The sequence below is a fragment of the Delphinapterus leucas genome, unplaced genomic scaffold (assembly GCF_059928025.1).
Source record: "Delphinapterus leucas isolate spDelLeu-1000000601 "Yukka" unplaced genomic scaffold, BTC_Dleu_Yukka2 spDelLeu_asBTCV2_sq25, whole genome shotgun sequence".
Lineage (NCBI taxonomy): Eukaryota > Metazoa > Chordata > Mammalia > Artiodactyla > Monodontidae > Delphinapterus > Delphinapterus leucas.
Genome location: NW_028322234.1, coordinates 6,604,362 through 6,629,620, shown reverse-complemented (window position 1 = coordinate 6,629,620; position 25,259 = coordinate 6,604,362). Strand labels below are relative to the sequence as shown.

The 25,259-nt window shown below is 51.1% G+C and overlaps 1 protein-coding gene across 12 annotated transcripts in view; it reads right to left on the bottom strand.

The window, feature by feature from the left end:
* Positions 1–25,259, bottom strand: part of MYO9B (myosin IXB) — an 89,028-nt gene that overhangs the window by 30,279 nt on the left and 33,490 nt on the right. For all 12 annotated transcript variants that reach the window (XM_089905238.1, XM_089905247.1, XM_089905242.1 and 9 more), the window contains exons 3-10: positions 15,082–15,176; positions 9,635–9,697; positions 9,056–9,155; positions 8,690–8,790; positions 6,639–6,768; positions 3,428–3,517; positions 1,947–2,063; positions 1,454–1,588 (exon numbers count right to left, since the gene is read on the bottom strand). In XM_089905238.1, coding sequence (XP_089761364.1) covers positions 1,454–1,588; positions 1,947–2,063; positions 3,428–3,517; positions 6,639–6,768; positions 8,690–8,790; positions 9,056–9,155; positions 9,635–9,697; positions 15,082–15,176 — 831 coding nt within the window. The remainder of the gene's footprint in view (positions 1–1,453; positions 1,589–1,946; positions 2,064–3,427; positions 3,518–6,638; positions 6,769–8,689; positions 8,791–9,055; positions 9,156–9,634; positions 9,698–15,081; positions 15,177–25,259) is intronic.

The following is a 25,259-nucleotide window of genomic DNA, read 5'->3' as shown; positions in this document are numbered from 1 at the left end:
TTTGTTGCTGTGCACGGGCTTTCTCTAGTTGCAATGAGCGGGGGCTACTCTTCGGTGCGGTGCGCAGGCTTCTCATTGTGGTGGCTTCTCTTGTTGCGGAGCACGGGCTCTAGGCGCGCGGGCTTCAGTAGTTGTGGCACGTGGGCTCAGTAGTTGTGGCTCGTGGGCTCCAGAGCACAGGCTCGGTAGTCGTGGCGCACAGGCTTAGTTGCTCTGCGGCATGTGGGATCTTCCCAGACCAGGGCTTGAACCCATGTCCCCTGCATTGGCACGTGGATTCTTAACCACTGCGCCACCAGGGAAGGCCCTGTTTGTTTGTTTTGTATGTATTATTTGTGTGAAAAGTATTATAAACCTATTACAGTACAGTACTATATAGCCAATGGTGTTAGTTGCATACCTAGGCTAACTTTGTTGGACTTAACGAACAAATTGTACTTACAAACGTGCCCTTGGAATGGAACTCATTCATAATGTAGGGGATTTACCGTATCACAGCAAAGTGCTGAGAATCACACGTAACCCCCCCCCAGGGGTCAGCAAGCTTTCTTTGTAAAGGGCCAGATGGTAAATATGTTAGGCTTTACAAGTTAGATGGTGTCCACGTGATGACTCAGCTTTGCTGTTGTAGCGTGAAAGCAGCCACAGATGCTATGTCAACAAATGAGCGTGGCCACGTGCCAATAACTTTGGGCGGCCCCTGCTCTGGAACTGCAATGTCCGACAGTCATATAATGTGAGAGACCCATGTCGTTTCGAACTTCTAACAGCCAAGTTTAAAAATGTGAAAAGAAACAGGTGAAGTTAACTTTAACAATATACTTAATTTAACCCAACATACCCAAGGTGTATGATGTATGTCAACATGTAATTGACATAAAAAATTACCAACAAGGCATGTTACATTCCCTTTTTGCCCCCAAGCTATGTCTTTGCAATCCGCTATGTATTTTGCATTTCCTGCACAACGCAATTCGGACCAGCCACATTTCAAGTGAGAAATGTGACTTTCAGCCAAAAGACGTAAGAGTAAAATTAGCTAAGCATCTCTATAAACCCATCAGTTTTCTTTCCCCATCAGAATCAATCACGGGAAGGATGATACTTGGGTAAAGACGGCTGGTTATTTCTCAGTGTGAAGACGCGTTGAGACAGGATATCTTTATTGTTGACTGAAGCAAATCCTTACAAGGCAACTCAGTTTCTCTCCCACCAAAAGGACTTTCATGTCTGAGCAGAGAGAAGGTACAAAACTGAGCTGTGGCCCCAAATATCCCTGCCGTTTGCCTCATCCTGGGCTGGGTGGGAATGTTCCCAGACTCTCCCTCTTTGTTTTGCAGAGAAAAATTCTGGGGCGGGTTTGATGACAAACCAGGTCCCAAGGGAGATCCCGGCTCTGGCTCATTCTTTTCCTCCTTGGGTGGGATGGGCGGATACGATGATACTTCCTTACCTGCTCCAGTTTGAAAATGTGCTGGTTGAAGTAATACTGGAGCTGCTCGTTGGCGTAGTTGATGCAGAACTGTTCAAAACTGTTCCTCTCGAAGTCTTCAAACCCGAAGATGTCGAGGACCCCAATGGACAAGCACTTGGGGAGACAGAGAGAATGGTCATTACCGGTGGGCCCTCCCTCAGGAGCAACCTGTCTGCTGGTGAGGGCCTTAGAACCCGTGATATTAAACAAGGAGCCCCGTGGTTTTTTGATTTTTGGTTTTTGCTTTGTTTTGGGGCCACGCTGCGTGTCATGCAGGATATTAGTTCCTCGACCAGGGATTGAACGGGTACCCCCTGCAGTGGAAGCCCGGAGTCCTGTGTTTTCATTCTGCACTGGGCCCTGAGAATCGCATCCCGTCGGTTCCCTGGCCCTGCCCTGGGAAGAACTGGCCTGTGCCCGACCGACTACAGCTGATGTCATGGGTTGCCCGCCGAGGGTGTGTGGTCCTCACCGAGACGGACTCTTCCATGTCCTTCTTGTTGAGGAGGGCGTGGTTGATCCGCAGCACGATCCAATCGAACAGGGCGCTGTATAGTGACTTGGCCATGGAGTCGCGGGCGGTGATGGCCTGTGGGTACAGAGGGGGTGTCACACCTTGGCGGGTCAGGCCCTGAGGTCTGTATGCACAGGCGGGGAGATTGAAGTGGTGACTTGAAACACCCAACTCATCTGACAAGCCTCCTTCTCACTTTGCACGCTGTCCCGTCAGCTTGGATGCCCTGGCCCACCCAAGCATGAAGCGTAAAGCCCTGACCTGGCAGCCTGCGGTTTGGCCTAGTCTTTCTCATGGGCCTGCTGGCCTCAGAGCACCCTGGGGACTGCTGCGGTGGGAACGCAGGCTCAGGGAGGGCACCATGGGAGAACGAACCAGGAGGCTGGGCTGGGTTCAAAGCCAGGTCCCTTGCGGTTCTGGGAGCACCATGGGCCCCACCACTGGGTGCCTAAAAGCAGCGATGGTCTTTACCACTTTTTAAAAAGGCTTCTTGGGGTCTAATTTACGAACAAGGAATTCCTTCTTTGTATGTTCTCAGATCTAAGTTGTGACAAGACTCACTTGGCCTGCTATCAAGATCTAGAACGAGTCCCTCTGGTTTTGTGGAAATGGAGCCGTGTAGGACGCAGCCCTGTACCTGGTCTTTTTCTGCTCAGCTTGGCGCCTCTGGGGAGCAGCCGTGCTGCAGGCTCAGGTGACCTGCGGCACCCTTCACGTACCACGGCTGGGTGCCTTTGCCCACAGGGGCTCCAGCTGTCTGCAGTGCCCACTTCAGATGCCTGAGCAGCTTCCACCACCAGCTAAAAATCCACCCCCCACCGTGGCTAGGTACTTTCCTGCTGCTCCCCAAGCTATAAGTCTAGAGGTGTAAAAACGCAAGAAAAACACATCACAGAGAAAACATCGAGGCTGGCGCAAAGGCCAGGGAGGGGTGCCTTATCAAGATTTAGGGACCCACACAATGGTTGTAAAGGTCATGCTCAAGTCCTGGGGTCGGCAAGTTTTTCGGGCAAGGGCCGGTGAGTCAATAGGATCAGCTTTGCAGGCCAGCTCTGCTGCTGCAGCAGGAGAGCAGCATGTGAATGAACGGGCGTGGCTGTATGAAGATAAAGCTTTATTGACAGAAGCAGGCAGTGGGCTGAGTTTGGCCTGTGGGCGGCAGGTGGATATCCTCTGCTGGTGAGAACCAGCGTGCCCGCTGAGCAGCTGGACATAGACACCACACACGTGGCCCCGGCTCTGGCCTTACGAGCTGTATAGGCTGCTTTGTGCCACACCTGAGCTCACATGAAAACCAGAGTGTCGCCAGGGTTCTCTGCTGTCACTTTAGGGGCAGGAAAAACACTACCCATGCCAGCTGTCCCTGAAGACTCCCCTTCTGCCCTGTGTATTCATATTTTCGGGCCTGGCACCTCATAGAAGCCCAGGGCAGCACTCACCTCGCTGAGACTATAGGGAAGGATGAGTTTGTCGTTGGAGGTCACTGTTTTTCTTTTGGTCAGAACTTCCACTAAGATTTCTCGCTTCACCTGTTTCAGGGTCAAGGGGTGGGGGGAAGGGATAAATTAGAAGCTTGGGATTAACAGATACACACTACTATTTTTATATAAAATAGATAAACAACAAGGTCCTACTGTATAGCACAGGGAACTATATTCAATATCTTGTAATAACCTATAATGGAAAAGAATCTAAATATATATTCATACCCACACACAAACACACATGTATATATGAATCACTTTGCTATACACCAGAAACTAACACAGCATTGTAAACCAACTATGCTTCAATTAAAATAATTAATTAATTAATTTTTTTTTAAAAAAGAAAGAGAGAGAGAGAAGGGGAGGAAAGTTGGAGAGCTCATGGACTGGATCCTTGTGTCACTGAGGCAAGACGTGGGGAGGGAGGGAGAAGGACACCCAGCAGCTGGGCCGGGAAGTGGGCCCAAAGCCCACCCTCAGGGCTGCCAATCCACAGTGTGTGCTACGCCTGGTGTGTCTCAAAATTATCACCACCCACAGGCTTGCTCGATGGCCCTGACAGTGTGGTCACACAGGCCTGGGTGTCACAGCGGGCCTCGGGCCCAGGTGCTGCCTGGTGACCTGTGTTAAAGCTGTCGCTGTTGGAGTGGGTTCCTGGCCTGGGTGCAGGGGCTGGGCAAGGGGCCTGGCTCTCCCCGACTGCCGAGTCCCATCCATGAGAAGTCAAGTGTTGGGGTAGCAGAGCAGCCCCGGTCTCCCAGCAGACGTGCTCACTCATCCTCATGAGCACAACAGGAGCTGGGGCTCCCTGACGCAGGTGCACTTTAAGAGCCACAGATGGAATGCATGCTTAGAAAACAGCCTCAGCACCACAGGTATTTGGGGCTGGGTCATTCTTTGCTGTAGGGGGACTGTCTTGTGCATTCCATTACGTCAAACGGCATCCCTGGCCTCCATCCACCAGAAGACAGTAGTACCCCCCAAACGACACCAGACACTGCCCAGCGCTCCTGGGGTTGAGGACAAGAGGACGAGGGGATGGTCCAATCACAAGATGACCCCGCTGATCAAAAGATGATATTTAAAAAAAATTGAAGTATAGTTGATTTACAATATTATGTTAGTTTCAGGTGTACAGCAAAGTGATTCAGTTTTATATACATATATAAATGATAATTTTGAAGAGCCTTCCAAGTGAGGGGTTGAGGTGGGAGAGCCCCAGAGGGAGTCCTTCTGAAATGAGGAAGGGTCAAAAAGATACCTGTACGCCAATATTCACAGCAGCACTATTTACAATAGCCGAGACATGGAAGCAATCCAAGTGTCCGCCAACAGATGAATGGATAAAGAAGATGTGGCACACATACACAATTGAATATTACTCAGCCATAAAAAAGAATGAAATAATGCCATTTGCAGCAACACGGATGGACTTAGAGACTATCATTCTAAGTGAAATAAGTCAGACAGAGAAAGATAAATATCATATGATATCGCTTATGTGTGGAATCTACAAGAAAAGGATACAGGCACTTCCCTGGTGGTCCAGTGGTAAAGAATCTGCCTTCCAATGCAGGAGACGCGGGTTCGATCCCTGGTCAGGGAGCTAAGATCCCACATGCCATGGGGCAACTAAGCCCATGAGCCACAACTACTGAGCCCGCACGCCACAACTAGAGAGAGAAAACCCACACGCCACAACTAGAGAGAAGCCCATGTGCCACAAGGAAGAACCTGCATGCAGCAATGAAGATCCCATGTACTGCAACTAAAAACCGATGCAACCAAAAATAAAAATAATTTAAAAATAATTTAAAAAATGATACAAACTTATTTACGAGAAACAGAATCACAGACATAGAAAACAAACTTATGGTTACCAAAGGGGAAAGGGTGGGGCGAGGGATAAATTAGGTGTTTGGGATTAAAGTATACACACTATGGGGCTTCCCTGGTGGTGCAGTGGTTAAGAATTCACCTGCCAATGCAGGGGCCACAGGTTCGAGCCCTGGTCTGGGAAAAGCCCACATGCTGCAGAGCAACTAAGCCCGTGCACCACAACTACTGAGCCTGCACTCTAGAGCCCACAAGCCACAACTAAAGCCCACGCGCTTAGAGCCCATGCTCCGCAACAAGAGAAGCCACCGCAATGAGAAGCCCGTGCACCACAACAAAAGTAGCCCCCGCTCGCCGCGACCAGAGAAAAGCCCGTGTGCAGCAACGAAGACCCAACGCAGCCAAAAAAAAATAATAATAATAAATAAATAAATTTATATAAAAAAATAAAGTATACACACTACTATATATAAAATAGACAACCAACTGTATAGCATATAGCAAGGGGAACTATACTCAATAGCTTTTAATAACCTATAATGGAAAAAAATCTCTCACTTATATATGGAATTTTAAAAAACGAAAAGCAACCCCCAACTCCCCCCCAAGCTCACAGATACAGAGAACAGAATGGTGGCTGCCAGAGATGGAGGATGGGCAAAATGTGTGAAGGTGGTCAAAAGGCACAGACTTCTGGTTATAAAATAAGTCATGGGGATGTAGTGTACAGCATGGCGACTGTGACTAACATTACCGTATGGCATAATTGGAAGTTGCTAAGAGAGTAGACCTTAGAAGTTCTCATCACAAGAGAAAGGAAAACCCCGTAGCCACCTAGGGTGACAAATGTAACTAGACTTACTGCGGTGATCATTTTGCAATACATACAGATACCGAATCATTATGTTGTATACCTGAAACTAAAATAATGTCGTATGTTTTTTTGTTTTTTTTTGCGGTACGCGGGCCTCTCACTGTTGTGGCCTCTCCCGTTGCGGAGCACAGGCTCCGAATGCGTAGGCTCAGCGGCCATGGCTCACGGGCCCAGCCACTCCGTGGCATGTGGGATCTTCCCGGACTGGGGCACGAACCCGTGTCCCCTGCATCAGCAGGCAGACTCTCAACCACTGCGCCACCAGGGAAAAGCCTAATGCCGTATGTTAATTATACCTCAATTAAATAAATAAAAAAAAAGAAATGAGGAAGGGACACAGAAGAGATGGTGGGGGGAGGAAGCAGGCAGACAGGCCCCAGTTTACAGAAGCGCAGTCAGTGAAGGAAGTTCTGGGCCTCGATGGCTGCTGTGGCTGAGGACAGGGGCCAGTACCTTCAGGAGCTGTGACAGTGTGTCCAGCGCCGCAGGGGGCCCAACCTCCAAGCCTTCGTCTCGGCCCGTGGCTTTCTTCTTGTAAGTGACGTTGCCCAGGTACAGGATGGCCGAGAGGATGGAAAAGATCCTGGGGGAGAAAAGGAACCTAGGTCGGGGCACCTTCCCCAGTCGTGAGACAGCAATAGTTTCCAGTGAACTGGGCCCAAGTTTCCAGTGAACGAGGCTGAATTCGTAAAACCAGCAATTCCAGTCAGAACACACGAAATTCGAAAGATGTCCAGTCCTCCACTGGGGACTCTCTTTGTGGAATAGGACTTGGGAGGCACATATCTCTATTTTTTTTTTTTTTGGTGGTAGTGGTGTTGGGCGGGAGCTTAAAATTTTTCTTTTTACGGAGGCATAACATGCGTACAAAAAAAAAAGAAAAAGAAAACACACAATTCCCCAAGTATAGAGTTTTGATGAAGTGTCACAAAATGTACAGATACCTGTAACTGGCACTCAGACCAAGGAATAGAACATTTCAGGCCCTGGAACCAGCCCCACAGAGGAACCACTGTCCTGACATCTAATACCATCTGTGAACCTGACTTCGGTGAAATCACGTGTACTTGCATCTGGCCTCTTACTGAAAAGGTGTGAGATGGGGGAGCCAGGCGTGTTACCGTGTATAGCACCATCCCTTCTTAATGCTGCCGACCAGCACTTCTCAGCCTCCGCAGTGCCGGCACCTGGCTTCTACCTACCCGGCCCCCCTCCCACCCCTGCAGCGTGACACTCCAAAATGTCTCCAGGCAAGGCCAAGTGTCCCCTGGGGGCGGAATTGGGGCCCCAGTGAGAACCACTGCTGTGTGTGGGGTTGTCCAGGTAGTCAACAAACTGGGGTCTCATTTTTGTACAGCCCCTTAGCTAAGAACGGTTCTTAAGGGAATTCCTGGTGGTCTGCACTTTCACTGCCGAGGGCGTGGGTTCAATCCCTGGTCAGGGAACTAAGATCCCGCTGGGTGGGGTGGTGGGGAGGAACGGTTCTTCAATTTTTAAAGGATCGTTAAGAAAGAAAACAGAATGCAAAGAAGAACATGCCACAGAGACCACGTGGCTCACGAAGCTGAGAATATTTACTATCTGTCCCTCTCCAGAAAGTTTGCTGGCCCCTGCAGGGATATATCACAATGTGTTTATTTATTTAACCTCTGGTTGGTGGGCATTTGGGAGGGTTTCCAGGTTTGGGGGCTGTTATAAACAAGGCTGCTGTGTGCCTTCATGTGCGTGTCTCTGGGTGAGCAAATGTATGCATTTGGTTGTGTACACACATCCGCAGTAGGAACTGCCGAATGGTTGTCCACAGCAGTTGGCCCCATTCGTGGCCCCCTAGCACCATGCTCGGCAGAGATGTTCCCTCTGGGTATCCTGGTCACCCGGGCAGGTGTGGAGAACACCCTGTGTGGTTTTGAAGAATTAAAACAATTTTTAATTGTGGTCAAACACACATCATATAAAATGTGCTTTCTTGACTGTTTTCGAGTGTATGGCTCCGTACTGTGAAGTATACCCACACTGTTGGGCAAAAGCCCTGTGGTGTTTTGTTTTTTGGGTAGATATACCTGAGTAAATTTTATTTTATTGGATTTCTTTCTTCATCTACTGAGATAGTGTAGTTTTCTGCTCATTAACAGAATCTGTTAATTAGTCTGCTAATGTGGGGCTTAAAATTTTTAAATGATGGAGGAATTCCCTGGTGGTCCAGTGGTTAGGACTCCGTGCTTTCACTGCTGAGGGCCCAGATTTGATCCCTGGTCGGGGAACTAAGATCCCACAAGCCAAGTGATGCAGCCAAAAAAAAAAGATTTTAAAATGATGAATGACCTTTGAAAAGCCCTGTGGTTTTAATTGGCATCTCCCAATGGCTAATGACGAGCATCCCCTGTCACTGCGCTACTCTCCTTAGTGAGGCTCCTACGAGGGGGTGGGTCACATCTCAGAGTGACTGGTAAGCCCCAGGGGTGCCTGTGTGGGAGATGGCAGGGCGGCTGGGCCCGCCCACTTACTGCTTCTTGGTGGCAGGGAGGAAGCCCACCATCTCCATGGCCTGCTTGAGTCTTTCAAAGTCATGCTTGAGGTCCTCCCCATCTTCAATCTTCAAGTTATGCTGAAAAACAAAGTTGGCAGTGCTCTGGGTACTTCTGGGCTGGTGAGGGTGGCGTGCGAGGATGATTTTGGCTGGAACTGATGGGGTATGGCCCAGGACGTGGGGAATGAATGGGGTCCTTTATGCCACCCCCCTCTGGGCCTCCTTGGAGTCGGTTTGGGGGCTAGAGAGGGCCAAGGCGGACGGCCTCTGACCTCCCAGCAGTGCGTAAAGAGCCCGTGGGGAACAGAGGCTGCATTTGTGGTTGGGTCTCGGGGCTGTTTACCTGGTTGAGGTAGAAATAATCTTCAGGTTGCTTGAGCTGAAATTCCTGACGCTCTTCCTCGCTGACGCCAAGTAACAAATAATAAAACACATGGTAGTTCCTGTAGGTCAAAATTAGGAGAAAAAAGTTGTTTTTGGAGGCCGAGTGACAGCTACTCTTCAAACCACTATTAATACTGCTTTGGAGACCAGGCCAGGGAGGAAACAGCAGCTCGACTATGTACAAATTTGAGACAATAAGTCGATTCTTAAAATGTCTTAAGAAACAAACAAACAAACAAAAAAAACAAACCCAAAAATCAAACCAGGAGCTTCTCCAGCGAGTAGATTCCTCAGGTGGTGGGCATATGTCTTGCTCACTGGGGGATCAGAGATGCTTCTAATCTAACCACATTCTGGCAGACATCTGAGGACCTACTCCAGTAAAAGCCCCGGGGAGGCACAAGAAGGTGGCAAAGCTCACGCTCCCAGGAGATCCGCCATGGCCTCCTGTAGATTTCCCCCATCTCGGGACATCTGCTTCTTTCCTTCATAGGGAAGAAGGTGGATGTGATGGATCACCAAGGAAATATCCCCCTACCTCTCATCCTTCTCTTGAGAGACCAGGCGAGACTTTTCAAGCAGGTACTTTTCGACAACAGCTCTGTCATCAAGAGGAAAAAGAAGGACAAGTGTTACATGTTAATACTGTTTCCTTGAAGAACAAGAGTGATTTGCTACCATGGAAAAGCCAGTTGCAGATTAACATCCCTGGACCCACGGTAAACACAGGGACCTAAAGGTAATCACCTTGAGTGTGGTAAACAAGCAACCTAAATGTTGAAAATCTTACTCTAAAGGTAAATACGATCATCATAAATGTGCCTCGCCCTACGACTACCATCTATAAAAATAAGGAACCTGGGCTGGCTACTTCTGCCCTCCAGACCAGATTTGGGATGACAGCTGTATGGAAGCCCAACCTGGCATCACGCAGGACGCCCCACAGGTGGCAGGAATTGAAACGATTGGACCAACGTGCCCACTAATAACACTGGAAGGTTGAACCCTGCTCCCACCATCTCCCCAGCCATGAAATGTTTCTCTAATTGAAAATCGAAATACAAGATAATGGATTCACTTTTCCATTCTTTTTGAAACAACTTTATTGGTGATTGATACACGATAAACCGTACATACTCAAAGCACGCAACGGGATGAGTTTTGACTGGGTCCTTTCACGTAATTTTCAAAAATAGCTTTATTAGGCATAATTGATGCACAACAGACTTAGAGTGTGTGACTGGATGAGTTGTGACACATGCAAATCCCTGTGAGTCCACCACCATGACCAAGATAGTGACCACATCCATCACCCTGAGAAGTCTCTGTGGGACCTTTGTCATTTCTCCTGCCACCCACCCTCAAGCAGCCACTGACCATCCCCTAAAGATTAGTTTGGATTTTCTAGAATTAAAAAAAAATAGGGGATTTCCCTGGTGGTCCAGTGGTTAGGACTCCGTGCTCCTAATGCAGGGGGCCCAGGTTCGATGCCTGTTCAGGGAACTAAGATCCCACATACCGCAACTAAGCCCTCGCACCACAACTACTGAGCCCGTGCACTGCAACTAGAGAAGCCTGCATGCGCAATAAAGAACCAGCACGGCCAAAATAAATAAATAAATAAATAAATAAATAAATAAATAAATAAATAGACTCATTTAGTATGTACAGTACAGCTGACCCTTGAATAACACAGGTTTGAACTGTGGGTCCGCTTATACGTGGATTTTTTCAATAGTAAACGCTACAGTCCTACGTGATCTGAGGTTGGTTCAATCCATGGATGTGGAACCAGATACGTAGGAACCATGGATTTGGAGGAACCTCAGATACAGAGGACCAACTCTAAGGAATCTTTGGATTTTCGACTAACCCCTGCATTGTTCAAGGGTTAACCGAATATTGTATCTGCTTACTTTCACTCAACCCAATGATTCTGAGATTCAGCCACATTGTAGTGTGTATCAGAACTTCATTCTTTTTTATGGCTGAATAGTAGTCTGCACGTACAGACACACCACGTTTTGCTTATCTGTTTATCAGTTGATGGACATCTGAAGGACCTGGGTCCATGAGGCTATGTGGGCTCTGGGGCAGGAATAAGGCATGTCTGCGGCCACATCCTCAATGCTAACAGAGACATCAAACATTCCCTGGAGATCTACTACGAGGTTCTAGGCACTGTTTTGCAGGGATTCAATGACCTGGATTTAAATGTCCCCAGGTATGGGCACTGTAGCTCCCACCGATGGACTGGATGAGGTGCTAAAAATTGGGAGAGGCCACACGTTGCTTGGGACCCCACAGGAGGGAGGTGGCCTGGCAGGGACCTGAGCCTGGCAGTGGCCCTGCCTCTCATGGGATCCACGATCACCACGTGTGTGAGCTGTACAGGTCTGCAGGTCATCCTCATCTGAACCCATCTTGTTACACTGAAGAGGAAGCTGGTGCCCGAGGGGTGGCAGGGTCGGGCCCCTGGTCCAGGACCTGCTGGATGCTGCCAGCCTCTCTCACAGGACGGCAGTCTTCTGTCTGCAGCCTTGCACAGACACATGCACACATACAACCTGCATGGGTGGGTTTCCAAGGGCTCAGACTGTGCTGTCTCTTCTTTCAAACCCGTATTTTCTTCCATTCCTTCCACTGGCCAGTAACTTGTAGTTCTCAGCAGTTTGTTTTCCTGGGGGAGGAGGCTGCGTCTGCTCCTAGACTCACATTTTCATCTCAGTCTGTAGCTGACTCCCCGTACTGTGTCGGCATATGGGGGAGGACAGCGACCTCTCGGGGGCACCGAGCTGTCATTTGACTGGCCATCACCTCTTCCCTTTGCTGATCATTCTGGGAGCCTAGGCCCCTACGGGGGTCTTGAGGGAGCCAGGGATCCCGCTGGCACTGAGCCCTTGAGCCCACAGGAAGACGAGGCCTTGCAAATTGGGGAACTGGGGGAAGACTTGGACTGCCCCTGACCCTTGGCCTCAGCGGGAAGTGGCATCGAGAAGTGTCACCTGCCCAAAAGCAGAACCGGGTCTGGGCCTGCTCCTCGTGAGCTGGCGGCAGCTGCTCCCTGGACAGGAAGTGTACCTCCCTCCTCGGAGTGTGGGCAGGCCACAGTCAAGGGCCGAGGCAGGACTTCCTTTCCTGAATCTGAGGCCATAGATAGGACTCTAAAGCTGGCCTATGAGATCCAGCCACCCAGGGCCACAGGAGCTGAGCCTGACAGGAGCTGAGGTGGGACAGGCTGGCCACTCAGCTGAGGGCCAGCCCTGCTGGTGTGCTGGATCGAATGGTGGCCCCCAGAAGACATGTCTACCTGGAACATGTGACTGTGACTGTGAAAAAAGGTCTTTGCAGGTGTAATTCAGTGAAGGATCTGGAGATCAGATCTTCCTCCATGGTCCAGATGGGCCCTAAATCCAAGGACAAGTGTCCCAAAAGACAGAAGAGAAGATCACAGAGAGACTCAGGGGAGAAGACCACGTGAAGACAGAGGCAGAGATTGGGGTGATGCGGCCACAAGCCAAGGATGCCTGGAGCCCCCAGAAGCTGGAAGAGGCCAGGAGGGATCCACCCCTAGAGTCTCTGGAGGGAGCGTGGCCCTGCCCACACCTTGATCTTGGACTTCTGACCTCCAGAACTGTAAGAGAATAAACTATTGTTTTGAGCCAATCGGTTTGTGGTACTTTGTTTCAGCAGCCACAGGACGTGAAATTGAGAACGCAGGAAGGAGCGGTCTGGGAGGAGAAGGCGGGGAGCGGTGCCCACTGGCAGCCAAGGCTCTGGCTTCTGGCCTGCAGAGCCAGCCTGGGACCCAGGAGAACATGTGCAGCCTTTTGGTGTCTCTGCTCCCAAGGAGCCACTGGAACTAAAGCAACTGTTTCTGTGTCCTCTACCCAGTAAGATACGCTGGGCTTTTCCTGCTGGTCAGAGGCTCTGCAATGTGGCAGATACAACTGTGCAAAATATGGACCCATGGGAGAAAAGCAGATTTAAAATAAGGAGTGAGGGGGAACTCCCTGGCGGTCCAGTGGTCAGGACTCAGCGCTTTCACTGCCGGGGCCCGGGTTCAATCCCTGGTCAGGGAACTAAGATCCGGCAAGCCACGCAGCACAGCATAGAGTAGATTAGAGTAGACTAGAATAGAATAAAATAAAGTAAAATGAGTGAGGGTCTTTGTGGAGAAAGGGCTGAAACCTGCAGGGCAGGTGGGGACAGGTGGGTGGCTCCGCCCATGCAGATGCCAAGCTGGGCCCAGCAGTAGTCGGGAAGGGACCACTGGACAGCCCATGGGGGGGCTGAGGCCCACTTCCAAGTGTCCCTGAGGGCTAAGGGGCCAGAGCAGATGCTGCGTTTATTGAGGGTCTCTCTCCTGCACTACTGCCCATCAGGGCCTGGGCAGTGGGAAAAAGGAAAGAAGCCAGGGGCTGAAGGATTTGGGAAAATAACATTTCTGTCCTCGTCTTGAAAAGGCACCATCAACTGAAATGATCGTCAGTTAGGTTTAGATGGACAGAAGAACCTGGATACTTTGAAGTCCTGGAGGACCTCTCCCTTCCTGAAACACCGGCGCCTTCTCACGGCCTCCAGGGGCCTGTTGCCCGGGTCTCCCCACGTCTAACATTTAAGGCTTCTTATCCTGAGGCTCAGAACTTCACCTGGAGCCTTCCCAAATCCCACTGCCACTGCAGACCCTCACATCAGAATGTGGAGGGGCTGGGTTCCTTCGAGCCACCAGGCGATGGACTGTGCCGAAAAGCCTTTTTTTTTTCCCACTGTGAAATAGTTTTATTGGCTCATAAGACCTTTGCCTGTTAGAAAAATATCCCAAACCCTATGCAGTATTAAATCACAATTATATTTTTTTAACTACTTGAAACTACCCAGAATATAATTTTTTTAAAGAAAAATAAATCCTATAGTATTAAATTCTGAAATGACATTATGACAAAATAGATAATTCCTTGTAACATTAACTCATTGCATAAAGCTGCCAGATATTTTCATTAGTATAACCATTGCACAGAGTGCAAATGGACACAATTTCTTTCTTTTTTCTGGGGAACACAATTTCAACATTACACATTTAGCTGAATTTAACTGTGCCCTCACCTAAGGAACTCACATTTCTGGCACAAAATGTAGACCTGTTTTAACTTCCACCAGGCAGTCAACTTCACAATCCAGTTACCACCTATGGACTCATCCACCTATTCATCCATGTGTCCATCCAAATCCATCAATCTACCCACCAGCCTCTCATGAATCTACCCATCCACCAATGAGTCCATCCATCCATCCATGAATCTATTCATCCATCCACCCATCCATGAATCTACCCATCCATCCATCCATCCATCCATCCATGAATCTACCCACCCATCCATCCATCAATCTATCCATTTTTCCACCCATCCGTCCATCCACCCACCCACCCATGAATCCATCCATCAATCTACATACACTCCCTCTCACCCACCCACCTCCTTTGAGTACTTTCCTGGACAACTGCCTCACTTTGCTACCCAGCATCACGTCTCCTTCTAGCTAAAGGGGCATGCTTGGCAAATGCCAGAGTCCACATCAACTCTCCCTGTGGCATCCTTAGACCCACTGAATTAGAAACGTCAAGACCAGGGCACCTGTGGTGTGCCCTTGCCTGTTCTTGGCAAACTCTATCATGCTAGGACCTCTAGCTCACTATGCTTACTCCGTGGGTGCCTGGGCCCACGGGGCTGCCCTGGGGAAGGTAGGGTTGGTTACGAAGGTGCCGCCCCTCCCCCACCCACACTCCCACCTCGACCCACCGCTCAGACTTTCACATCAACGACTGAAAGTCACACTTGCTTCCCTGTACGATTCACAAATGCCTGCCGGCCCACGATTTCAGCACCCAGCACTCTGCTGGCTCAGTCCTGGCACCCCGCCGCAGGGAAGCTCAGGACCTCAGACCGAGGGCTGAGTGCACAGCCTGGGTGGCTACAGACTCACCCTCTCACGATGCCGCTCTCCAGGTAGTTGACCTGGATAAATTTCCCAAATCGGCTGGAATTGTTGTTGTGAGCCGTTTTAGCATTCCCGAAAGCCTGGGAGGAAAACAAAAGGAGGTTTTCAGGTTGTGAGGATGAAGTTTCTACAGGCCTCGGCCTGGAGCCTGGGGGCTCCCTGGAAGTCACGCAGAGACTCCAGGAGAGACCTGGAGAACAGAAAGGTAGGTAGCCCCAGCGCATCCCACGGGCTTACTCTTTATCTCTGTGTTTGAGGGTGTGGAAGGGGTTCAAGTTTTAAGTCCTGGACATTAGAAATGCCAATCGTCAGAATTCTTTTTCAGTAATAACTGTTCACGTAGCAAACTCCGGCCTGTGGGCCAAATCCAGTCCACTGCATGTTTTTGTGTTGCCTGTCAGCCAAGAGTGCTTTTTACATTTGTAAATGGTTTCAAAAAAAACACCCCCCAAAACCCAAAAAAACAAAAAACCCCAAGATGAGTAATATTCCCTGCCATGTAAAAATCCTATTCCCACGTCAGCATCCATAAATGAAGTGTGTTGGCACACAGTCAGGACCGTTCATTTACTGGTTGTCCACGACTGCTTTTCTGCCGCGATGGCAGGGTAGCTGTGACAGAGACCATCTGGCCTGCAAAGCCAAAAATATTTATTATCCAGAATATTTACTTCCAGAAGGAGTTTGCTAGGCCCTGGGTTGATACGGGCTCCAGGCTGGACACCTGCAGTGTGAGGGAGCTGACGTGGGGACAGGTCCCAGGCTGGAGGGGTCCTGCAATTCCATGGGATGACAAGCTGGTTCACTGCAATTTTTTTTTTTTAAAATTGGGGTAAAACTAGCATAACATAAAACTAAGTTTTTAAAAGTGAACACTTCAGTGACATTGAGCACATTCACTACGTTGTGCAACCATCCCCTCTATCTAGTTCCGGAACATTTCCGTCACCCCCAGAGGAGACCCGTCCCCATGAGCCGTCCCTCCCCACCTCCCTCCCCCAGCCCCCGGTAACCACGAATCTGCTTTCTGTCTCTGGATTTGCCCGTTCTGGACATTTCACCTAAGTGAGGGCATACACTAGGTGGCCTTTTGCATCCGACTTCTTTCCCTCAGCCTGATGTTTTCGGGGTTCAACCACACTGTGGTAAGAATCAGGGCTTCATTCCCAGTATATAGAGGAAAGGCTGCATAGTGCTCAGAGCCTGTGGCTTGGTCAAGTTCCCGTGGGGTCTCCCACGTGACCACCATCCAGATTACAACAGGGAACACCCTCTGTCCCCCACGAAGGTTCCTGGGGTACCGCCTTTCCACATGGTACCCAGACAGGGAGAACAGCCAGGGAGAGGGTGTGGTGGAGCCTTGGGGCGCACTCAGGGCAGGAAAGGTATCTGGGGAGTGGGGTTCCCTGTTTTGGGGGAGTGAGAGGCCAGTATAAGAGGTGGTGGTGAGGCCGGGCAGAGGAAGGGAAGAGGCAGAGATGGCATGGCGGGGGGTGACACCCCGAAGTTCCACGCAAAAAGGGAAGCTTGGCAGAAACGAAAAAGGTGTCAGGCTCACACTGTTCCCGTTTGAGGAGGCTGAGCTGGGCAGAGGAGGTTGGAGGGAGGAAGGCGGCAGCTGGAAGGAGGTGGGAAGGCCACTGCCAAGGTCTGGATATGTGTGTGGGGGGCGGGGGACAAGGGCAGGGTGCAGAGAGGTGGCCAGGCTCTCAGGGGAGCCAGGAACAGGGAGACACCGAAAGGAGCCGGGATTTTCTTGAAATCCTCATTCTACAGGGGGGATGGACGCAGGTCCCTCATTGATCAGAGCTTCTGGTGCGACCGCCTGAAGGCAGAAGCCCCATAAAAAAACATCTGCTGGAAGGCCTGGGGTTCTTCCTCGGAAAATGGTTCCATTCAGCAGAGCTTGCGATCAGGGCTGAGGCCCCCCGGTTGGGCCCATGCGCCTGTCACGCTCTTGGCTGATCAGGTCACAGGATGAGTGACTTCCTGCCCAGCTGCCCCTGGGGCTCCAGACCCCAGAAACGGGCCTCGCTGTAAAACCTGAACCAACTGCCAAGTTGCCAAGCAGGAGAGTGACAGAGGAGGAGGCGGCCCCAGAGAGGCAACCCGGCCCTGACTGCAAAGGGGGTACCTTCAGGGTGGGGTTGCGGGAGCCCTTTGAGGGGGGGTCTCCACCTGGCCTGGTGGAGCAGAACCGAGCTTGAGAAGGTGCTTTCTGGAGTCAGACAGCAGCCACAGAGACCACACCCCCTCCTCTTCTTCACAGCATCCTGATGTGTGTGACCGAGCTATAGGCCAGCTGCTGGGGGCCAGGCCATGGTCTGCCCTGCTCTCCTGACCTCAGCACTGCTGACACTTGGGGTGGGATCCTTCTCTGGGGTGGGGCCGTTGTTCTGTGCACTGTAGGGTGTTGAGCAGCATCCCTGGTCTCCACCCACCAGATGCCGGTAGCATCTGGGACAACGCAGAACATCCCCAGAGAGAGCTGAATTGCCCGAGTTGAGAATCACTGCTGTGTACAGATGGAGGTAAAAGGGGTTTGCAGGGTCGGGTTGTCTGGGGCTCCCTCCTGTCATGAGGGTCCCCACACGCACTGCAGGCGTTGATGGGCTCCCTGGCGAAGAAAACTGTCTTTCCAGGTTTAACCTCCTGTTCCCTCTGAGTTCAGCTTTTAAAGGGGTAAAGCCCATGGGGTAAAGCCACAGCTCTGAGAAAAGCAGACAGCAGATCTGTCTCCTCCTTTCCTTCCAGACCCTGCAGGGTGGTGTCCGAGCTGAGGACAGACCTGCTTTGTGGTAAAATGAGCTCCCACGAGCGAGCATGCCAAGTCCTGCATGTCCTAACTTCAAACAGATGGCAGAGGGGTGCCCGACACCGAGTGGGCTCCCTCCAGGGGCAAGTCCTAAGTCCCTGCAGTGCCTGTGTTCAGGGCCTCCGCAGAGACAGCCCAGAAATGCACATTTGCATCCGGAAGAGCCATAGTGGTCCCTTCTGAACTCGGGACAAGTCTCTGTGGCGATTTCTAAGGAAACAGCCAGGCCTGGCGTCCTGGGGATAAGAGGGAATGTCTTCGGGATGTGAGGGCCCACCATCTCTCTGGTTCTGCGATTACCAGCGCAGGGCCTAGTGACCTCATGCGTCTGGTATGCGGTCTCAACACACTGCGAGTTTTCAAAGCTGATCTAAAAATATCCGGTTGGTGCTATTATACGTCCCTTAGAGGAGGAGGAAACGCTGGCCTGGCACCCGAAGCCAGGGGAGCTATTGTGTAGCTGTTCCCGGGGCCGTGCACTGCCTCCAAGCACAAGGGTGGCTGGTGTGCCCGGTGGATCATGTGGGGTTGGGGATGGATGGAAGGGATGAAGCGGGACCTGGGTGCCAGCGGTGATGCGATATGATCTGGCACTGGCGCAGGCGTGGCCACATGCTCATGCTGTCTTCCCATCACGTCAGACGATCCACGGCTCTGGCAAAACGCTATTCGAGAAAGGCCTCTACTTTCTTTGAAATGCTTTTTTTCCCTTTTATAATATAAAAGACATGTTTCTCACATAAGCTGTACACTTGGAAAAAAAGATAGAACCATGCTAAAAGTTTACCTAATGAAAGGAAAAAACCATAAAGAGATGACCCCTTAATTCAACCCCACCCCCAAGCACGGTTTCTAGGTAAAATGAACGAAGCAGCCGTACCCTGACTTTCTCAGATCGTGTGCCCCCTCCAGGTGGCCCCCCCCCCCACCCTGACAAGGATGTCAAGAGCCAGGGGATGTCTGGCTGTCTTCTAACTGCCTCTGTCTTTGAGGTTCTCCTTTGGGGAGACTGAAAAAGCTTTTTTAAATCAAAGACATCCAGGGTTGGGGACTTCCCTGGTGGTCCAGTGGTTAAGAATCCCCCTTCCAGTGCAGGCGACACCGGTTCAATCCCTGGTCGGGGAACTAAGATCCCACGTGCCGCGGGGCAACTAAGCCTGCGCGCCAGAACGAGAGAGAAGCCCGTGCACCTCAATGAAGCGAAGAGCCTGTCTGTGCACCACAACGAAAGATTCTGTGCGCTGCAACTAAGACCCAACAGACCCCCCCCCACCCCGAAAAAAAACAGACATCCAGGGTTGAGCAGCCTACATAGCCAGAAATTTCCAGACGGTACATTTTCTATCTAAACAGGATGGCTCTTCTCTCTGTTGGAACGCGCAGTAAGTATTTTAGGAAGAACGGCGATATAACATCAAAGAATGACCTGTGGTGTACACCAGCCCCACGCCAGGAGTGCTGTGGCCTTGTGACTCTTTCCTTTGCTCGAATTCCTCTAAGGGGCAGACCTGCCTTCCTCATTTCCGATGAGGAAACTGAGGCACAGAGAGGTCAACTGACCTCCCCGAAGTCTGCCCCGACCCCCAACCCACACCATGCCCGTAGCCGCTCAGTCCCTGGTCCAGGCTGGTTCTCAGAGCTGGGAGCCAGGTGAGCAGGCCTGAGACTTTTCGGGGTGTCTGCCTGCCCCGGCAGCCCGGCAGGTGGATTCCCGAGCCTTGAGTTCACACCTGGTCTCTTGTGCATCCCACTTGAAAACCGGACAAGCCTTGAGACGGACTGCATTAGGCAAACAGTGTTTTGCTTTCCGATTTCAAAACTGAAAAGCCCCACTGAATGAGCTCACCAAGGCAAACGTGCTTGCTATCTCCTGTGTTGACAGTTGACCCCAGAGAAGGGGTTTCCCTGGAGAGAAGTCCCTCAGCCTCACCTTGCATGGTGGTGGTCCTTCCAGCCAGGCGGAGGTGGCCTGAACTGGGATAACTCCTTTGCCCTCAGATACACCTGCAGCCGTCCTCACTTGCTGCGGTGGTTTCGTCTTGGTTGTGGGGCCGGCCTTCTGTTTTCCTGATCTAGCCGCAGGGACCTCCCTTCCCAAGTGTGTGGTGCTTCTGTACATGCGGTTTCATTCATTCACTTGACAACAACGTATTGGTCGGCTGCCGTTGTGTCTGGCACCGTTCTAGCCTCAGAGAGCCCCCTCCCAGGTGGTGCTCCGACAGGGACGCCCCCTCCGCGTCCACCTTGGCCATGGCTCAGATGTCACCACCTCCCGACACCCTGGAGGCTGCCCACTGCCTCTCATGACCTTGACACTGCCCCTCCCCCTGCGATGCCACATCTAGGCGGAGCCTCTGTTCCCCACCCCGGGACCACAAGCCATGCCATACAGGACTTCCAAATCTCTTGTGTCCAGTCAAGGCCAGAGAGGAGTGTCCACTGTTGCCAGGAGAGGCTGTGAACGGTAAGAGAACACTAGCAAATATTAGGCCACTGTGAAGCCTAAAAATGGGGCTGAAAGGGAGACTGTCTCCCGCTCACTGGCCTGCAGGAGCCCTCTTGTTCCAGCCCTGGGTGTGGGTGCAGAAAGGCAACACCCGAGGGTGACTGGGAACCAGCCCTGGCACGGCAGCCCCACCGCTGGAACTCGGGCTATTTTATTTTCCCAAGTGCTCTCCAAGTTCCAGGCGTACCTTTCTACGTGAAACGGCGCTCAGCCCATGCCCAGATCGTGTCCATGTGGGGACACAGGCGATTGCCGGACCCGCAGGAGGAGAGCTGGGAGGCGTCCCATGGCCCGAGGCGCCCTGGAGATCTGCTCTGCTGTGTCTGCTGAGCAAACATCCCCAGGGGCATCCAGTCAGGCTGGGGCTCTCCTGTGTGGAAATGCCAGGAAAATAACCCCCAGGTGTGTGTGGGTGGAGGGCTACTTCCTGGTGAGAAGTCCAGGAGAACAGCTCTGCGTCGGCAGGGGATTCGGACAAATTAGTTCACTGCTCTTGAGTTTCAAGTTCCTCTCCTGTAAAATGAAGGGGTAAACCCCTGTCTTCTCAGGTTGTTTGAGGACGAAACGGGACCATCTGTGTGAACCAGGGGCGGGCCAACTTGTTCCATGAAGGGCCAGCTAATAAATATTTGGGGCTCTGCTACAACAACTCAACTCTGCTGTGGGAGCGTGAAGAAGCCACAGACGACCCGTACATGAATGGACGTGGCCACGGGGAGGACGCCTACTTGACGCCCAGGAAGGGGGGAATGCGGGGTGGGTGGCAGGCTTAGACATTGACCTCTACCGGGGCCAGCAAATTACGGCCAGCCACTTGTTTCTGTGTGGTCTGTGAGCTAAGAATGGTTGTCACATTTTTAAACGCTTGAAAAAAAAAATCAAAAGAATATGTCACAACACATGAAAGTGATATGAAATTCAACGTGCAACCACCATGAATAAAGTTCTGTTGGCGCACAGCCACGTCTGTTTACGAACGGTCTGTGTCTGCTTTTGGACTATGGCAGAGCTGAATCGTGGTGGTGAAGACTGGTCCAGCAGAGCTGACAATACTGACCCTTGGGTCCTTTACAGGGTAGGTGTGCCAGCCACTGTTCTAGAGGCTCTCGGTTAAATGTCCCCTTCTCCCAAAGGGGGCCAGGGCAGTGCTGGGGCCGGGAGAAGACTCCAACACTCAGACACGCAAGGTGAGCATGACAGGGTGTGAGTGTTGCCTGGGCTGACTGGTCTCCCCCCAAAGCACTGTAGGGACACAGAGAAGCAGGACCAGGAAGCATGGAGGACAAAATGGGCCAGTGGAGTCACAGGCTTAGAGGGGCTGTGTGGAGAGACAGAAAAGCTCCCTGGGGGCTGGGAGCGGAGGGGGTGGGAGGTGGGGAAGGGAGAAGCACGGCTGATGTGATTTCCACAGAGATGCTGTGCAGAGAACAGATGGAGGGAGGTGGATCCAGGGAGGGTGAGGACAAGGATGATGGTGGGAAGGGGGTGGCGATGACGGTGGTGAGAGGCGGCGGCTGTGGGGAGGAAGATGGGACCCCCGACCCCCTGCCAACCCACGTAGGTGATAGCTGCAGGCTCTGTGGGCCTGTGGATGCCGGGCAGGAAGTGGAGGAATCACCCCCAACCTCATGGCTCCCCAAATCACAGATGAGGAAGTGGAAACTTTCCAGGACCTGGCTGACATCCAGCCTTAGCCTGGGTTCTGTTCTCTTCCTGTTGCCCACGGGGCTTGGGACACCTGGCAGGCTGGATGGACAGACAGACGGGCGGATGGGGGCACGTAGAGAGAGCTGAGTGCTGACAGGACATAAGACTCACCCCATCTCCGTGCCCCCAGTTTGTAACAGGCTCTGTTACTCGTATCCGGAAGGGCACTGACTGTCAGCCACAGATGGACAGAAACGCTGAAAACAAGGGCTCCTGGGGCCAGAACAAGGCCCTTTGAAATGGACAGATTCCTACCAGGGGCTGAAGTTTCACGGTAAACTGTGTCGTGGAGTGAGTGGCAGGAGGTGGGGTGATCAAATCTTAGAAAAAAAAAGAAAGAAGAAATCCAGTATGAAACAAGTTATTGTATCTCATACTTCACTGAATTTTGGTTTAGGTTATAAATGAAACCACGTGTAGATCACAGAAAGAATAAAGAACAAATTAAACTTTGATGGGGGAGGGTCTTGCTTGGTTCTTACTGTACCAAAAATATTTGAGGGATTCATCAAGATCCCTGAGGGCTCATCTTATCCATTTGATACCCAAGTCATTCTCTTTGGGGTTTACTTGGTTCTTTTTCTCAGGTTTTAGAGTTGGGAAATTAATTCGCTTACTTTCATTTGCTCATATTTATGGATAGAATGTGTTTACGGCTATGAACTGTCCTCTCATTACTGCTTTAAACACATCTCATGGATTCTCATAATACACAGTTTTGGTCACTGATTTCCAGAAAATCCACAATTTTGGTTTTTAACTTCCCCTTCATCCAAGACTTAACAGAAGGCTAGTTTTTCTTTAAAAAAATTTTTTTTTCCATATGGAAGGGCTTTAAAAAAATTAATTTCTAGTTTTATTGCATTGTTAAGAGCACTGACTAATATTTCCCATTTTGGAAATTCTAGATGCTTTCTCTGTGACCTGATACAGGGATGAGTTTTGTGAACATTCCACGAATACTTAAGACTTATTCTCATATTGGAGGGAAGGGTTTGCAACACGGCCACAAGATCTGCCTAAATGTGTGGTTTGGGCATCTTACATCCCTGCTTATTTGCTGTCCACTCAACGAGCCTTATGTTATGTGCTTGTAACTATCTCTGCCAGTATCTTTTATAATTGCTGCTTTGTAAAAGCAGCTGCTGTGTTTTATGACGCATAGATGTTGACAACTATTATACCTTGAGAGTACGTTGAGGACGTTGGCATTACGATGAATCTTCTTCATCACGCGACGTTCAGAGGCCTGAGCTCTACCTTTTACGCGTCACGACTGCAGCCGTGTTCTACCCTGTCTGATACATCTGTGCCTGTCCCTTTACTTTTAGCTTCCTGAACTACTTTGGTTTAGTTGTGTCTTGTTCATAAGGCATGGAGTTGAACTTGGCTTTGTGAGTCAGGCTGAAAATTCTCTCCGTTTAGGCAGAATGAACCTGTTTAGATTTAGCAACACGATGGACTCGTTCCCTTCTGAAATTCAGGCTTCCATCACTCGCTCTCTCCCCCATCTGCTGCTTGTGAGTGTGGCTGAGTAACTGTAAGGCGGAGCAATTCTCCAGGTCGCTTCTGATGACTTCCTGAAATCACGCACCTTTTGCAAGATCTTTCAACCTCACTTTGCACCTGATTTGGTTTGCATTTGTGTGGTGGGATGCGTCCGGGAGAGAGGACCCACTAGGCCTGGCGGACCGGAAGGAGCCATGCTTGGGCTGAGCCGCGTGGGGAGTGTGAGTGGAGGGCTTGCTCCGTAAGTGGCGGCTCGTTAGGGAAGGTTTCATTTTAGGATGTCTGTTTCCCTGCACAGATCCCAAACTGCATGCATGGCGCTGCTGCTGAGAACGGCGAGGACTTCTGATACTTTCCATGCAGCAAAACTAAGCACTGGCATGCGTGAGGCAAGTTGAGCTTCCAGGGGTGGGCTGGAGGGACAGTCTGTGGTCTCCAGAGCTCCCTCCACCCTCCCTACGGGTGCTGTAGCCTCTCTCCAAACTCCTGGGGAGAGGGATGCCCCTTGGGGCCCCAGGCTCCCCTTGGGCCCACCCTCCATACCTGGGGTGAGCAAACCTGTCATCCTGGGGCTCCCCTGATTACAACAGTGGGGAAGGAGAGTCAGAATTGTCAAGATTCCCCCGCCCCCCACCATGAGTCACCACTACCTTGCTGCTCTGGTAGGTTACGGTGAGAGAGAGAAAAGGTTGAGAATCCAAGTATGAGCTGTGGGGATTTGTTAAACATACAGACTTGGGAGCTTCCCTGGTGGTGCAGTGGTTGAGAGTCCACCTGCCGATGCAGGGGATGCGGGTTCGTGCCCCGGTCTGGGAAGATCCCACATGCCGCGGAGCGCCTGGGCCCGTGAGCCATGGCCGCTGAGCCTGCGCGTCCGGAGCCTGTGCTCCGCGACGGGAGAGGCCGCAGCAGTGAGAGGCCCCTGTACCGCAAAAACAACAACAACAACAACAAAAAACATAAAAAAGATACAGACTTGGGCCTCAACCCAGACTTGCAGAATTTCTGGAAAGGCTAAGGAGTCAAAATTCCTAAACCAGAGCCTGAGGCTATTCTGATTCCTGGAAGGGTGAGAACTATTGCCCTAGGGTTTATTATGAGAATGAAGTATCTCTAGGGAGAAATAAAGCAAGAGGGTGTCTACTTACACCCCTCCCTCTTTCTTGAACACCTGGAGTAGGGGTCTTGATAGTCTACAGTGGGACAGAGCAAACAGCTTCATGCTCAGTGTACTTAGTTTAATTAGACAGCTTTCCTCACGCTTAGCCCCAAGAGACGGGAAACTTTCATATTCCGGAGTTTCACCGAGATCAGCTACTCCCCACCAGTAGTACCCCAACCCCAGATGGGTCCAATTCACATCCTGACTGCCACCCGGTAGCCTTGTTCAGCCAGGCACTGTAAGGTGGAGGGGAGAGGGAGAAGAAATCAGGCCCCCGTGACGATGAAGGAACAGGCGCAGGAAGAAAAATCATTGCCCAGAGCCACCTCTCAGCTGTGATTCCTCATAGCCCCGAGAAGCAAGGGATTATCTAGGAAACTGGGCTCAGTGGCTTGGCCCCAGTCCTGACAAGAGGTTGTGCTTTGATGCAGGCTCAGCTGGGAAGCCAGTACCGTGGACACCAC